The sequence below is a fragment of the Pyrus communis genome, chromosome 17 (genome assembly GCF_041283825.1).
Source record: "Pyrus communis isolate YQ-2024b chromosome 17, ASM4128382v1, whole genome shotgun sequence".
NCBI lineage: Eukaryota > Viridiplantae > Streptophyta > Magnoliopsida > Rosales > Rosaceae > Pyrus > Pyrus communis.
The window spans coordinates 2,974,104-2,988,688 of record NC_142581.1 but is presented as its reverse complement, the minus strand read 5'-3'; the positions used below and the strand labels follow the sequence as shown (position 1 = coordinate 2,988,688).

The following is a 14,585-nucleotide window of genomic DNA, read 5'->3' as shown; positions in this document are numbered from 1 at the left end:
AGGGAGAGATTGTTACTCTCACTGCCAGCACCAGGACAGACCCATAACCTCGAGTTGGAATGATTTACGCATGACACCTGCTAGTTATCACCAGTATGAATTTACGTAGGAATTTACATTTCTTGCATCAACGAGGACTGCTAGCAGCAAGAATCAAACTTTGACGGGGCGACACACAAAGTAAAGACCTTACCAACCGAGCCAACCGTCGTTGGCATAAAATTATAGATTATGTAGTCAAGTAGAACGATAATAATTTTAAGGACAATAACTAATAGCTGTAGTGTAGCACAAATTTGGAGGACTTCCACCATTGAAATATGCCAAAACAATAGTCTTAAGAAACCAATTAATTGAGCTAGGGTTGTCTTATATTTTTGTTTTGGTTGATGTGGATGGAATAGATGACGAACATTGGCCATTTGCCATTGCCATTAGTTGCTTCTACGGTTGTAACACGTATCAACATAATTATACGACCAAATAAAAAAAATATTAGCTAACTATCACTAGGTGACGAATTCTATATATGTATTCTACATGGTACGTTCATAAGTTCAATTCTTGGTGCTAATGAATCATATGATGGTGGCCAGAAGAAAGTTGAAATGTCTCTGTTAGTCTTTTCCAGCCCCCGAAAAGATAGACAGTATAACGAAGCACCAACTGGTCTTTTTTTTTTTTTTTTTTAATGATCTAAATTCATAGTTTATACATACAAAAGAATTCTCTCTGTCATCCATGATCACAAAATTATGTTTTGTCTTTGCATAAATTTGTTCAATGGGTTTATATTAAAATATAAAGGTTTCTCCTAAAAGATACTTGAGAATTGGGTCAATATAAAATTCTATGTTGTTTTAACATATTTGCTATTATCTATCCATAGGAGTGGGGGAGAGTTAAACTTTATAGTGAGTTAGTCATAATAATTTAATTTGAAATCGCTTTTGGCAATATCGAACTTAAGACTACCATACTAATAAATGGCTATTTTACACATATTAAAATGAATCGAAATTACATAGAGCACAAAAACAAGAGTGCGAAAATTATTTTGTATTCAAACACTCTTTTTTTTTTAACAAATCTCAAAGACACGCCCATCTTATTTGGGAGAAACAAACAAACAAAATCCATAAAAACGTAAGCTTTCAATCTCACCCAATTCTCTCCTTTTTCTAAACCATAAGATAATAGTTCAACTTCAACCCCAAGTCGCTGACACGTTCTTTTCTCCCCCTAAACATTTGCTTCCAAATCCCCCTTAAATCTCACCAATTAGTTCAGATTTCCACCTCTCGGAATCCCATTCCATGCAACCCTTCCAAGCATTCGCATGAAGTCTCCTGCTTTTACAGGTGGGAAGTCCATTCCTCCCCAAAAAATTCAACGTGGGAATCAGAGCCTGCATGAAACTCCTCTGTATTTTTTCTTAAAACTGAGATAAAGCGATTGATTGATGGATTTCTTCACTGATGGGTGCCTTAATTAATTCTTTGCTACATGCCCACTTTGATTTCGGGAATATGGGTTTTTCTGGTGGGGGTTTTTACTCATATACGCCTCTTTCTCCTAGGTTTTTCACCCTCTCTGTCTCCTCCCTCTTGCTTGCTCTGTTCAGATTTTTCAGCAAGTTCTTCCTCAGAGTTAGGTACTCAAATTCACAGTTGGGTTTTGTACTTCTGATGTTTTTAGATGAAATCCCAGCTGGGTTTTGTAGTTAATATACTTTTTTATTCGTTCAGAAACTTATTTTTGTGTTTGTTTTTGTTGCAGTTTTGTTAATGGTGACAGTTCTTGGATGAACAATTATTGTTGTTCTGGCCCTGTTTCTGAAGAAACTGATCAAATGGTATCGAATAATAATCTTGTTGAGACAGAAGCTCTGCCTGGAAAATCGGATTCTTGTTGTCCTAGCTCTGCTTCTGAAGAAACCAATCAAATGGTATCGAATAATCCGGCTGAGCCAGAAGCTCTGCCTGAGAAAGCTGATTCCGAGATTTCGAAAAGCCATGGAGATTCAGAGTTTGGTGAAGCTGATGATGGAGAGGCGTCGAAGCCGAGTTTCGTGTTTAAATTCGAGTACCAGACTAAAGAAATATTAAGCAGAAGCAATAGAGAGTGTAAGTTTATGGCTGATAAGTTTAACCTATTCAAAGAAGAACCAGAATTCACAAGCAGCAGCAGCAGAAAATACGAATTCAAAGCCGAAGAGAGTGTGAGTTGCTTCCTGGAAGAAGCTAAAGTTGCAACCTTTACTGTCGAAGAAGGAGGTGATCATGAACAAATTACTCATGAATTTGCAGGTGAGGAATGCGAGGAAGATGAAGTGTCTGATAAGAAATCGGTGACGGAAGATCCTCATTTGGATGAAGAGCGAGTGGGGAGTCTTGAAAGCAATTCAGATTGTGAGAAAGTTGATTCTCATGAAGTTAAGTTCTTGTCAGAAAAGGACTTTGTTGCTTCAGATTATGAGTGTGCTTCTATCGGCTCTCCAAGTGTGGGGTTTTTGTCAGTAGCAGATTTTGGGGAAAGAAATGACCGGCTTGAGAATTTCGATATGGGGCACAAGTCTGATTGTTTCGACGATGAAGATGAAGATATAAACGAACAAATTCAAGAATCGGAAGAGTTGTACAGCAGCTCGAGTCCAGAAGGGTTTAGTAGCAAAGACGAAAAACCAATTGAGGGTTTTGAAAATGCTGAAACGCCCCAAGTTCGTAGTTTGATACCTAATGCTTCCGAGGATTCAAACACATTGGAAACATTGTGGGAACACCAGGATTTGATAGAACAGTTGAAAATGGAGCTCAAGAAAGTCAGGGCTACTGGCCTGCCTACCATTCTTGAAGAATCCAAGTCCCCGAATATGGATGATTTGAAGCCATGGAAGATCGATGAAAAAGTCCATCAAGGTGATGGAATGGGAGAACTTCAGAACTTCCACAGAAGTTACAGAGAGCGCATGCGAAAATTCGACATTTTGAATTACCAGAAGTTATATGCAATAGGTCGGTTTTTTCTTCAACTTCGATTAACGTCTTCATAGTTTCAAATCATTTTGTTCGTGTTTTCTTCCCAAATTTTCTTCTTCTTATTTTCGAACTGTTGTAATCCATTCGATTCGTCGGTATGTTTAATTCAACCTAATTAGGACCTACTAAATCAGGTTAGTTGATCATGAAAGAAGCATGAGCCTGCTTACATAAAAGTAAATTTACATGACCTAGTTAGAAGTTAGAAAACACCTTTTGTTAGTTCTCAATTGTGTAAGCACTTTTCGAAAAAAGCACTTTTGCATGTGTACCTGTTTAAATATTGTCTAAAAGCACATTACATACTTAGTGGATGTGCACATAGAGCCACGTCATTACCCTTAATTTATGTTTAATTAGTACCATCTGAGCATGCTGATCTTTAAGCTGCCCAGTCTAATTATGGAAGTGCTTTTGTGCTCCACCATTTTGTTTGCTGGTTTCCTCTATGCAGACAATCTGCAGAAATTCATGTGTATGAAAAGTTAATCTGTAATTATTAAATTAAATTGGCTTTTGGGTTATGCTAATTGCTAGATGCTCTATGTTGTTTTTATGCTAACTGTATTTAGTTCACATGATCTTAATTTCTCATGTGTTTTATGAAAAATTCAAATGTGTAGGTTTCTTGCAGTCCAAGGATCCACTTCAGTCGTTTCCGAGCTCCAAGTCCTCAGCTCCGGCAATCCCATCCTTTCTCTCACAGAATTTTTGGGGATGCAAACTGAAAAAGGATTCGGATTCCGACCCAATGGTGAAGTTTATTAGAGAATTGCATAGTGAATTAGAAGTGGTTTATGTGGGGCAGTTGTGCCTTTCTTGGGAGATCCTTCAATGGCAGTATGAGAAGGCCGTCAAGCTTTGGGAATCGGCTCCGTCTGGAATTGGTTCGTACAATGCAGTCGCGGGCGAATTCCAACAGTTCCAAGTGCACTTGCATAGATTTGTAGAGAATGAATGTTATCAAGGGCCTAGGGTTGAAAATTACGTCAAGAATCGATGCATCACGCGCAATCTTCTTCAAGTTCCGGTGATTAGAGGTGACTAAAAAGTTTTGATTAAGCGTTGTGTTTACTTAGGGATGTTGAAGGTTTGATTTATTTAAACTAATAGAAATGTATGGCATTGCAGGGGACAATTTAAAGGAGAGAAAGAAAGCAAGAAGAAAAGGCAAAGATGATGGTGCAATTACAAGCGACATTCTAGTAGAGATACTCGAAGAATCAGTAAGGGCGATCTGGAGATTCATTCGAGCTGATAAACATGCTAATTGTACGCTTGCATGTCGAAAGAGAAGACCAGGAGAAGAGCTTGAAGAATCGGATTTGAAGCTTTACACAGAGATCCAAACAGATCTTCACAATGTACGTTTCATATCAGACAGTCTAACATGTCATTCCGTATCACGATTTTTCATGTTTCGTTTTGACCTAACGATGAAGTTAACCTGTACTTTGGAATGCAGAAAAAGATGAAGCTAAAAGAAATATTGAGGAGTGGGAACTGCATACTAAAGAGATTGAAAAAGCATGAGGATGTAGGCACAGATCACCTCTACTTCTTCTCCCAAGTTGACATGAAATTAGTAGCTAGGGTTTTGAACATGTCGAATATTACAACGGAGCAACTAGCGTGGTGCCGCAATAAGTTGAGCAAGATAAATTTTGTGAACCGAAAGCTCCGCGTAGATCCTTCCATCTTGCTATTTCCATGCTAGCAATAGTAGCCAAACTTTTGTCTAACCAAAGAAGTAATATTAGCTTCCCAACTATATATTATTGTTCATATTTTCTCAACAAAGCGATATTTTAATTTACATTAATATACGAGGAAAAGATTTCAAATTTGAAAATAAAATTGCGAACACACTGACTTGACTAAGGGCTGTTATGCTATTTTTAAATCTGCTTTTGTGCGAATAAAGTAAGAAAAAAAAAAACAGCCAAATGTTTGGTAAACTAAGGGATGTAGTCAAACTCGGATTTGAGAGGATTTTAAAAGACTTTAAAATCCTAGTGTAGTCAATTAAAATATTTAAAATGATTTTAGAATTTATTTAAATCTAGGTGTAGTCAATTAAAAGATTTTAAAATCCATTCAAATCTAAATGTATTAAAAAAAATTAAGATTTTGGAGGATTTCAATAAGTTGTGGATTTTGTGGGATTTGAGAGCTATAACCAAGACTAAAAATAATCCAACCTCACCCCCTAGGATTTCAAATCCTTCCACCACAATCCAGTCAAATTCTTTAAAATTCATAGGAATTTTGTATGAGTCTTTAATCTTTTTAAATCCTATAAAATCTATCATTCTTAAAATCCTTTAAAATCCTTTAAAATCTTAGTTTAACTACACCCCCTAAAGGACTTTTAGCGAAAAGATAGGTAGGGGTAGAATTGTCAAGATAAAACTTATAGTAGTTGGTACGATTCACTTACCTCCAATGACAAAAACGTTTTTTTGAGAAGCATATGTAGAGCTGCTTATATTTCCTGCTATTTTGGACTCATGATTTTAAAAAAAAAATTATTATTATTTTTATTTACCAATTACAATTAAAACTCGAACTTTTTTTAAAAGTTAATTTTATAAAAATATTACGTAACCCCAAACCAGCCCTCACGAGTCAACGCATACATGCTTATTGTTCATATTTTGATAGGTTGAAAAATATGTATGGCGGTGGTAATGTGAAGTCTCTAGGCAGCGAGAGATTTTTTAGTGTGACTGTCATACGATGTGATATATCAGGTATTTCTATATAAATGGTGAGTTATGTGTGTTAAAAGGTTAATAATTTAAAAATTAAAAAATTTCACCACTTGCTTAAAAACACGCGATGTATTATTCGTATTTTCATCACAATTAAAAATTTCTTCGAGGCAGCATACGAAACATAAATCTGGCGGCAAAGATGAGGTGCCTCCACCTTATGGGTTCGTAAGTTGTAATGTCATCGTAATGAACATTTACTTGGTCAAAATTTCAAATTTCAATGATGCTGTACCTTTACTCAAGTAAATTAACTTACCTATTAACTTTTTGTAATGGTTGGTGGCTAGGTAGTTAACAACAAACTTAATGTGGTGTTTCGATAACCAATTAAGTACTAGTTTGGAACTGGTTTTCAAAAATATTTGAAGTATTTTTTACAAGAAGTACATAATTGGTGTTTTTTTGCAAAAAATATTTAAGTGCTTTTGGAACCCAAATTTTTTTCTCTAGAAACGCTTTCAGTCATTTTAAAAGTATTTCCAAATGAATCCTAAGTAATGATTTTAATTAGGTTGCAAGATTATTATTTTTTTCATTCTATTTTTATATCACATTAAGATTTTTTTTTTTCCAACTATGTGAGAGAATGTTTGGTCTTTTTATTAGCAGAGCAATATGGTTAATGAGCTAGATAGTTGGTTGTTAAAGAGAGACGAGACAGAAATTGATAGGATTCAACCCGTCATATGTAGAATAAATTCTACTGGACCATTAGTCACACTAAGGGCCAGTTTGAGATTGCTATGCCTTTTTAAAAAACTGTTTATGTTGTGCTTTAAGAATAATTAGCTATAAAATAAGGTTGGTCAGCATTTGGTTAACTGAATTTTAAAAGTGTTGTGAGTATGAAAAGCAGCGCAAAATCGTTTGGTAAAATTTAATGGAAAAGTTATATAATTGTATACAATGACAAATGGACATAATAGTAGGAGTGGGGGTGACAACAACAGTGGTGGTGGTAGTGCTAATAACAGGATGTGTTGGCTGGGGTGGAAAGGTAACAATGGTGGCGGTTGCGATAATGGGGGTTGTGTCGGCAGTGGCGGCAATGATGGTGGTAATGGCAGTTGTAGTTGTGGTGCAATGGTGGCGGTTGTAGTAATGGTGGTGGTGGTGGTGATGGCAGCATCGATGGTGGTAATGGTGGTAGTGGTAGTGGTGGTGGCAATGGTGGCGGTAGTGGTAGTGATTGTGCTGACAATGATGATAGTGGTGGAGGTTGTGGTTATGACGGTGGCAGTAGTGATGGTGGTGATGATAGTGGTGGAGGTTGTGGTTAAGGCGGTGTTGGTAACAAAAATGGTGGTTGTAATGACGGTGATGGTGTAAGGTTACTATTTGTAGTGGTAGGTGGTAGCGTTTACTTTATTTTCTAAGGGATAGAATGTGTGTGGAAGGCTAAACAATGTTATTTAAAAAAAAAATTAATGAAGTTACAACAATTGAAAATAATTATTAAAGACCCAACTTTGTTTTTTATTAAAGCAGTTTTTAAAAACAACCTACATGTTTTTAATAGATGCTATCTGGAAACCATTACTTTGAAAATAGGTAGGATATTTTACTTTTACTAAACAATTTTTTACTGCTTAACTTTAAAGTTAAGCAGGTTTTAGTTAAAAAAAAAAAAAAACAATACCAAATGGAGCGTAAGACTCGAGATTAGGACCAAACATTGAATTTTACATCTCACTCGGGGTGTCCTATATTATGAGGGGTGAATTTTGAAAAACATGAACGATTCAGTTTGATTAAATCGTGATCCAGAAAGCCCAAATTTTAAATCAGACCGACTAATCTGGTTCGATATAGTACTGAAAAGGAAAATTGACAAGAAAAGCCACACCAAACCAGACAGGCCGGTTCAGTCCGGTTTTGTCGAATTTTCGGTGGATCAGCCAATCTATAAAGCCCAATGGGCAGAGTGATTGGATTACCCCCTTTATTACGGATCAGCATGGAACTCTAAGTTCAGGCCCGTCTCTTTTCATTTTAGACCCGGCCTTGGCTTCTTATAAATCCTCACCGTCCAATACTTAAAATCTCTCCACAGCCGTCAGATCTAGGGTTTCTCAGCCTTCGAAAACCCTATTTAAACACTCTCATCGTCCAAACGCAACCCTTTTGTTGCAGTCGATCGCACTGACAGAGAGAGAGAGAGACGCAGCCGAGCTGAACGAGCATTCGAAAAATGGTGCAGCGGCTCACGTACCGGACGCGTCACAGCTACGCCACCAAGTCCAACCAGCACCGCATCGTCAAAACTCCCGGTAACATAATTTGCACCGTTTGCATTCCCAATTTGCTTCTGGAAATCTGATCGAATATTCAATTTGGCTTTTGCTGGTTTTGTTTATGGTGTCGTTTGATTGGTTTGGTTGAGTTGGTTTTGTGCGTGTTGAATTTTAGGGGGGAAATTGATCTATCAGACGACCAAGAAGAGAGCCAGCGGTCCCAAATGCCCTGTTACTGGCAAGAGAATCCAAGGGGTATATCTTTGCTTTCGTTTGATTGTTCAATATCTTTATATGCGATTGTATATAAATGTGTGTGTGTTTGTATATATTTGTTTGACTGAGCAATTAGGTTAGGTTTATGATGTGAATGCAAGAATGTGTGTGATTGTATTTGTTTAATGAATGATTTGTTGGGGTGTATGAATTTGTGGGAGACTAGCCAGAAGTATTCGAATTTCGAACATGAACTCCAAAGTCCAAATGAATGTTTTCATATTAGGACTGATACCGGGTACATAAAAAAACTCTTTCTTTTGAATCCAATCGTACCATTAGGTTTGTGACGAGGGAATTGATCATTCCCTAACTTGGAGCAGGCAACTTATGCTTGTAAATTCCAAGTGTTAATAACGTCGCACATAGATTTGTCGACGTTGATGGTCCTCCCAGCTCTTGTTGAAAGCTCCTCCGTTGATGGTGGTGTCATATCCTATCTTCCCGTGAGCAGTGTCACTGCCATTACCACTTCGGAAGATAGCCATGCACTGACATTTTGTTTTTTCAATTTTTGTTTAAGCATGCTCTTAGTTTTGAACTTTAACTTACGCCGCACTCTCAAATGCATTTTTTTGGTAGGGACTCTCCTACATGCATATAAATTATATTTGTATAATCTTTTAAAAAACTTGCGTTTCATGTGGGGCTTTTGTTTGGGTTTGTTCTTCTGTTGGGTGACATGCTCTGCATAACTGGTGTTTTTCCATTAGTTTTCTTTAAAAATTCAACCCTTAAAAATGAGAATGACTGGAGTTTTGACAAATTGATTGTATATTTGTTTGTTTCATCCAGCTTTATATGATATTTGAAAGATTGAACATTGGAGTGAATATTGGATGGTAACTGTGGCTGATAATAATTTTGGCTTCCTTGCAGATTCCTCACTTGAGACCTGCTGAGTACAAGAGGTCTAGATTATCTAGGAACCGCAGGACTGTGAACCGGGCCTATGGTGGTGTATTGTCCGGAGGTGCAGTTAGGGAGAGGTAAATTAGTGCGAACATTCTGATTGTTGGATGTACTGGTTTTATAATTTTTGTATGGTAGTAAATTAGTAATTACGGCATTGCATTGAGTTTTTATTGTTCATTTGTATGCAGGATCATTCGAGCTTTCTTGGTCGAAGAGCAAAAGATCGTGAAGAAGGTTTTGAAGATTCAAAAGGCTAAGGAAAGGCAGGCGGAGAAAGGAGCCAAACATTGATAGTCGTTTGAATGAATTGTAAGAAATGGTTGAGCGAGATTTTGTCGTTAGGTTTTGTTGATTGATGAATTTGGATCTGAGATTGGGATGCTTTTATTGTTAAGTGCTGCTCGGTTACTCGGTTAATTTCGTTTCAATGATAACTAATTCCCTGTTTCTTCCTTTGTGATAATCTTGTTCGTTTATCTTTATCTTTACTGGCAAATGGCAATGCTTCAGTTTGTTTTTCAGTGCAAATTTTATGCCGTTCTAAAATACTCGTGGATGATGACGATGATATTGTAAACTACTTCCCCTCTTCTGCCTGCCTTGCAGTGAATGAATGAGCCCCAGGCCTCTTATACCACTTTTGGACAGCAAACAAGTAACAACACTTTAACGGAAGAAATAGAGGTTTTTCTCGAGAAGGTTCTGAAAGAACGACTGCCCGGGTTAATTTACTGGGCGATGTCTACATGCTTCAAGAAAAAGACTAACTTAGCTACTTATGAAGAACATCATACGTCAAACACCATATGTCAAACTCCATTGTGATAATCTTTCATACGTCAAACACCATATGTCAAACTCCTTTGTGATAATCTTTTTCGTTTATCTTTATCTTTACTGGCAAATGGCAATGCTTCAGTTTGTTTTTCAGTGCAAATTTTATGCCGTTCTAAAATACTCGTGGATGATGACGATGATATTGTAAACTACTTTAATTTACCGGGCGATGTCTACATGCTTCAAGAAAAAGACTAACTTAGCTACTTATGAAGAACATCATATGTCAAACACCATATGTCATATTTCTCATGCATAGGAATGAGAGGAAAAAATAAAATTGAGGATAGGAATTAGTGGGAAAAAATAGAGGGAAAATTTTGTTTTTTTTATTTATTTTCGGTTTTTTAATCATTTTTAAGAGTAAAATGATTTAACTACCCTCATATGTTGTGCACATAATCTCACTTAACAGAAATATGGATGGAATATATGAAAAACTAACGGTAGGGGCAAATCGGCTAAAAAAATTAGTTTGAGTCCTTAATTTTCCAATAGAAAAGTTCAGGGAGGAAATCGAAAGTTAAGTGAAGATTCAGGAGGTAAATCGACAGTTTACTCTTTATTTTTTAAATAATCAAGTATGTTAATAAATGAGATCAACACCAAGAAAAATGAGTAGAAGCACCAGAGTCATTATATTTAAAAAAGATAAAAAATCCCCAATCCAAGGAATGACTTTAGGAGGTAACCAACAAGACAGTATTAATCTTAGTTATTTTATGTCATAAATATTGAAGGAATGTTGCTTTCAAAGAAATTTATCTTAATTGATTATCCTAAAACATAAATATTATAACATAAGGCCTATATGTGATTGATGAGTAATTTGGACAAGCACTTATGTCTGGAACTTACATTACAACTTAACTACTTATAATATTATTTTCTATCTCAGTTTTTTTTTTAATTTTAAACATTGGATATTTACAAAACGACTTTTACCGGGGATCAAGCATGTATCGTCTAGGTGTGCAACTTGGACGGGTTTGATGGTCAACCTATTCCTTATCAAACATTTCTACTTTGGGTATGGGTTCGGTTCGGTTTCATGTTGGTTTAATTTGGTTCGGGTTTAAATTGGGTTTGGACTTACTCGGGTTGGGTTAGGTTTTGCTCAACTTTATTGATTTAAATATTACATTGTTTTATAAGATAAATTTCAAATTTTGAACCAAATAATGTCAAAAATATTTAAATTCAAATTTACACAGACAATATCAATGTTTTAACCAAAATAAACATAAAATCAACACAATCATTCATTGTTCAAATGAAAACCAAACAACAAACTTCAAGTATAGACCTCCTAAACTTGTATATCTAGCTTATATAATATGAAATGGGACAAGTAATATGTACATGAGTAATTCGGGCTAGAAATTGGGTTGGGTTTAGGTTGACACCAATCCAACCAAACCCAATAAAAATTTGGGTTAAGGTCGGGTTGGGTTTGGACGGATTTTTACTTCATTCTAACCCGCTCGATTGGGTTTAAATTTGGGTTGGGCTTGGACGGATTCGGGTTAACCCAATCCAAGTTACACCCCTAGCACCGTCCTTACAATCATATGAGTCAAATTTGAGGCTTTCTTCAGTTAAGTGAAAACAACTATTTGCGAACCAAACAAGGACTTGTATCTGGTGCATTTGGTCACTATAGGTTTGCTTGAAAAATGAAAATGGTATGGGTTGAAGTGTTGCTTAACAATTTTATACCAAGAATGTAAAGCATAAACATATAATATATAATGGACGATGCATGGAATTTGATGTGGGTAAGGAAAACTATATTATAATTAGCTAAGAAAGTCATTCACATTGATCGATTAAGTTTTGTCTGATAGGAACATGCATGGTTGTGTTAATTAGAAGGTTGATGTTTGCAAAGAAAGAGAGGTTAGAATGTTAGAAATAGGGTAGTTTACAAGATCGGAAATGGATGTCGTTTATTTTATCGATTATAATATGGTATGAAGGATATGAACAGAGAGTGAGTATGGAATTTAATGAATTTGACATAAAAGGATTTGTCAAATATATAGAGATGGAAATAACTTTGGAGGAGTTGTATTCTTCAGGGGTAGTTACAACTTTTTACGTTGAAATACAACTATTCATATCCTTTTAGAATTAATTAATTATATTATTTCTATTTCTAATTAATTAACTTATTTCACTACAATCATATGTATATTGGTACACCAATATTATGATGTACTTTTACATATGATTACACATATTGTGAAAACCATGTTATCATAATCATATTCCAACGTAGAAAACTTGGTTTGGAAGAGTTTGATCCAAATTTCAACTTAGGTTGCACGCATGGGTTCCCAATCCAAGGTCAAGCAACAGACAACAAGGGTTGCAAATGAGGATCTATATATCTGGGGAATTTCACCAAATTTGAGTCTCCTCACATACATACATATATATATACACACACACACACACATACATATACGGACAATTAGTTTAGGGAAGTGTTATTTGCGCTCCAAAAATCTCATTCTACACGCCTCACAAGTGTATTTTTCTTTCCTAATATAGAAAGTTTGGAGTGTAAAATGAGATTTTTGGAGTGCTAATAATAATTCTCTTAGTTTAAATTGTACACAGTGATGATTTAAATTAACATCTCATTGTTAGCTTAATACTAGTGGCTCTTTTTGAATAGTGTAGTGGTTGGTTGACATGAAAACTTTTTTTAGTACAAAGGTCATACTGTCACATGTCGTTACTAATTCATGCGTCATAATATTGATGAATGACATAAGCGTACATAGATTGGTAATACCACGTAAAATAGAAAGCGTAACAAAGCTAAGTGATCTCAATTCGTTGGAAGAAATGCAGCTTCTCAAAACGGGTGTCTGGAAAGTACCAAAAAGATTGTTCTTTTTGGCCAGTGAGGCTACCAAAGCAATTTGGATGTTAGGAAGTTTGGATTCCCATGTTCGTGAAATCAAGGGGATTGACCCATGCCTTCTCATTTCTTAAGTAATTAAGTGATGCAGTGAGAAAACTAATTAAGGCGGATTCATTGTTTCAGTATGTATGGATTTCAAACTAACCAAACAGAAAAGCTTTCTGTATTAAACAATATGCTGTTCATACTTTTATATCCTTTAAGTTCAACACTCAAAACATAATAAAAGGAATTCAATAAAATTTAACAAAAAACTTAGAAGTTCAATACATTTTTATATTAACATATTATCTGTTAATATTGTCGATCAGCCATCATATTGACAATCCTCCCCGTCCAAAAGAAGAATTGTTAAGTATAATATTTACCATACTTCATTAATTTAGGAAGAGGAAAAAATCCGTGAACAATCAACAGGAGCAGATAAACTCTCTGCATATATAAGATTCCAATCTTGAGCACATACAAGACATGATTTTTGACACATTCCAATCCAAAATGTCCCTAGTAACTCAATTCGTAGCTCAGATAAACCTTCCAGGTTGGAGTGTGTCAATTTCTTCATCCGTTTGCTTTTGTTTTGTTCTTATTGTGTTCCATCTTGCATGCATGTAACTTTAAAGGTCAGATGACATGCATCACTGGTCAAACCCCAACCCTAGTAGTTGAACTGCCCTGTGTGGAGCAGTTTGGTGAACAGTACTCTGAATTTACCCTAAATAGACAGCTGTCCAAGAACAATTTTAGCCCAAACAATCACTGTTTGCCTAACCTTGTCAACACTGCAGCACTATATTCTTGTAATTTCTGGATTTACTGGTAATTCAGTAAAAATATATCGTTTTTCTATTATTTCCAATTTACTGTGCATCGTCTCAGTGTAATTAAAGATTAGTCCGGTGTTTTATTTTGCATGGTGGTTTTTTCTTGTGCTAATCCATAACTGGTTCTGGGATTATCTTAAGACTAAATAATTTCTATAAACAACAACAATCAAGCCTTATCCCACTAAGTAAGGTCGGCCGTATGAATTTTAAAATGTCATTGCGTTCGTTCTTCCATTAGCCCAAGGACTCCATATATTTTCTTAAAATATCTTTCTAAGTCTTCCCAGGTCTTCCCTTACCCCTTCTACCCTAAGCCTCCACCTCATAGTTTCATCTTCTAACTAATGTATCTATAAGTGTTTGGTTTACATGTTCAAACTACCCTAACAAATTTTCTCTCGCCCAAATAAATTTCTATATATTTTCAAAATGCTCAGAGAAATTTCAATATATTTTTGCACAGATATCTCTTGGATTCACTATAATTTTGAGCTTTTGTGTTTGGGAAGTTAGTCCCTAATTAAATTACATGGTTAGCAAAAAATAAAAAGAATTTAAGAAATGATTATTTAAAAGATGGTATAAGCCAAAAATAAAGATTACTCAAATAAATAAATTATAATATTATGACAAGGAACGTCTGTTTGTCATTTTGTCTAAGGTGGTTTGAAGATAAAAATGGAATTGGTTTGTATAGCCAAGCTATGGGAAAATGTGAAAGCAACTTGGAATTTAAAATTCCAGAA

At 35.5% G+C, this 14,585-nt stretch overlaps 2 protein-coding genes across 2 annotated transcripts; both read left to right on the top strand.

The window, feature by feature from the left end:
• Positions 1-1,138: 1,138 nt before the first annotated feature.
• On the top strand, positions 1,139-4,895 carry LOC137709504 (uncharacterized). The gene is made up of 5 exons (XM_088688688.1): positions 1,139-1,654; positions 1,780-3,014; positions 3,662-4,078; positions 4,170-4,402; positions 4,504-4,895. Exons 1-5 carry the CDS (start codon positions 1,479-1,481, stop codon positions 4,753-4,755), a joined length of 2,313 nt encoding a protein of 770 aa, XP_088544814.1. The 5' UTR covers positions 1,139-1,478; the 3' UTR covers positions 4,756-4,895.
• A 3,026-nt stretch (positions 4,896-7,921) lies between these two features.
• On the top strand, positions 7,922-9,703 carry LOC137707509 (large ribosomal subunit protein eL34). Its single transcript, XM_068446391.2, has 4 exons — positions 7,922-8,085; positions 8,225-8,304; positions 9,205-9,314; positions 9,429-9,703. Exons 1-4 carry the CDS (start codon positions 8,007-8,009, stop codon positions 9,529-9,531), a joined length of 372 nt encoding a protein of 123 aa, XP_068302492.1. The 5' UTR covers positions 7,922-8,006; the 3' UTR covers positions 9,532-9,703.
• Positions 9,704-14,585: the final 4,882 nt, after the last annotated feature.

Bases quoted from the DNA above. Each gene is read 5' to 3' on its own strand.
- LOC137709504 (XM_088688688.1), top strand. From the start codon at position 1,479: ATGGGTGCCTTAATTAATTCTTTGCTACATGCCCACTTTGATTTCGGG. The intron at 1,655-1,779 runs GTACTCAAATTC...TTTTTGTTGCAG, and splicing joins AAGTTCTTCCTCAGAGTTAG to TTTTGTTAATGGTGACAGTT. The intron at 4,403-4,503 runs GTACGTTTCATA...TTTGGAATGCAG, and splicing joins TCCAAACAGATCTTCACAAT to AAAAAGATGAAGCTAAAAGA.
- LOC137707509 (XM_068446391.2), top strand. From the start codon at position 8,007: ATGGTGCAGCGGCTCACGTACCGGACGCGTCACAGCTACGCCACCAAG. The intron at 8,086-8,224 runs GTAACATAATTT...GTTGAATTTTAG, and splicing joins CCGCATCGTCAAAACTCCCG to GGGGGAAATTGATCTATCAG. The intron at 8,305-9,204 runs GTATATCTTTGC...GCTTCCTTGCAG, and splicing joins CTGGCAAGAGAATCCAAGGG to ATTCCTCACTTGAGACCTGC.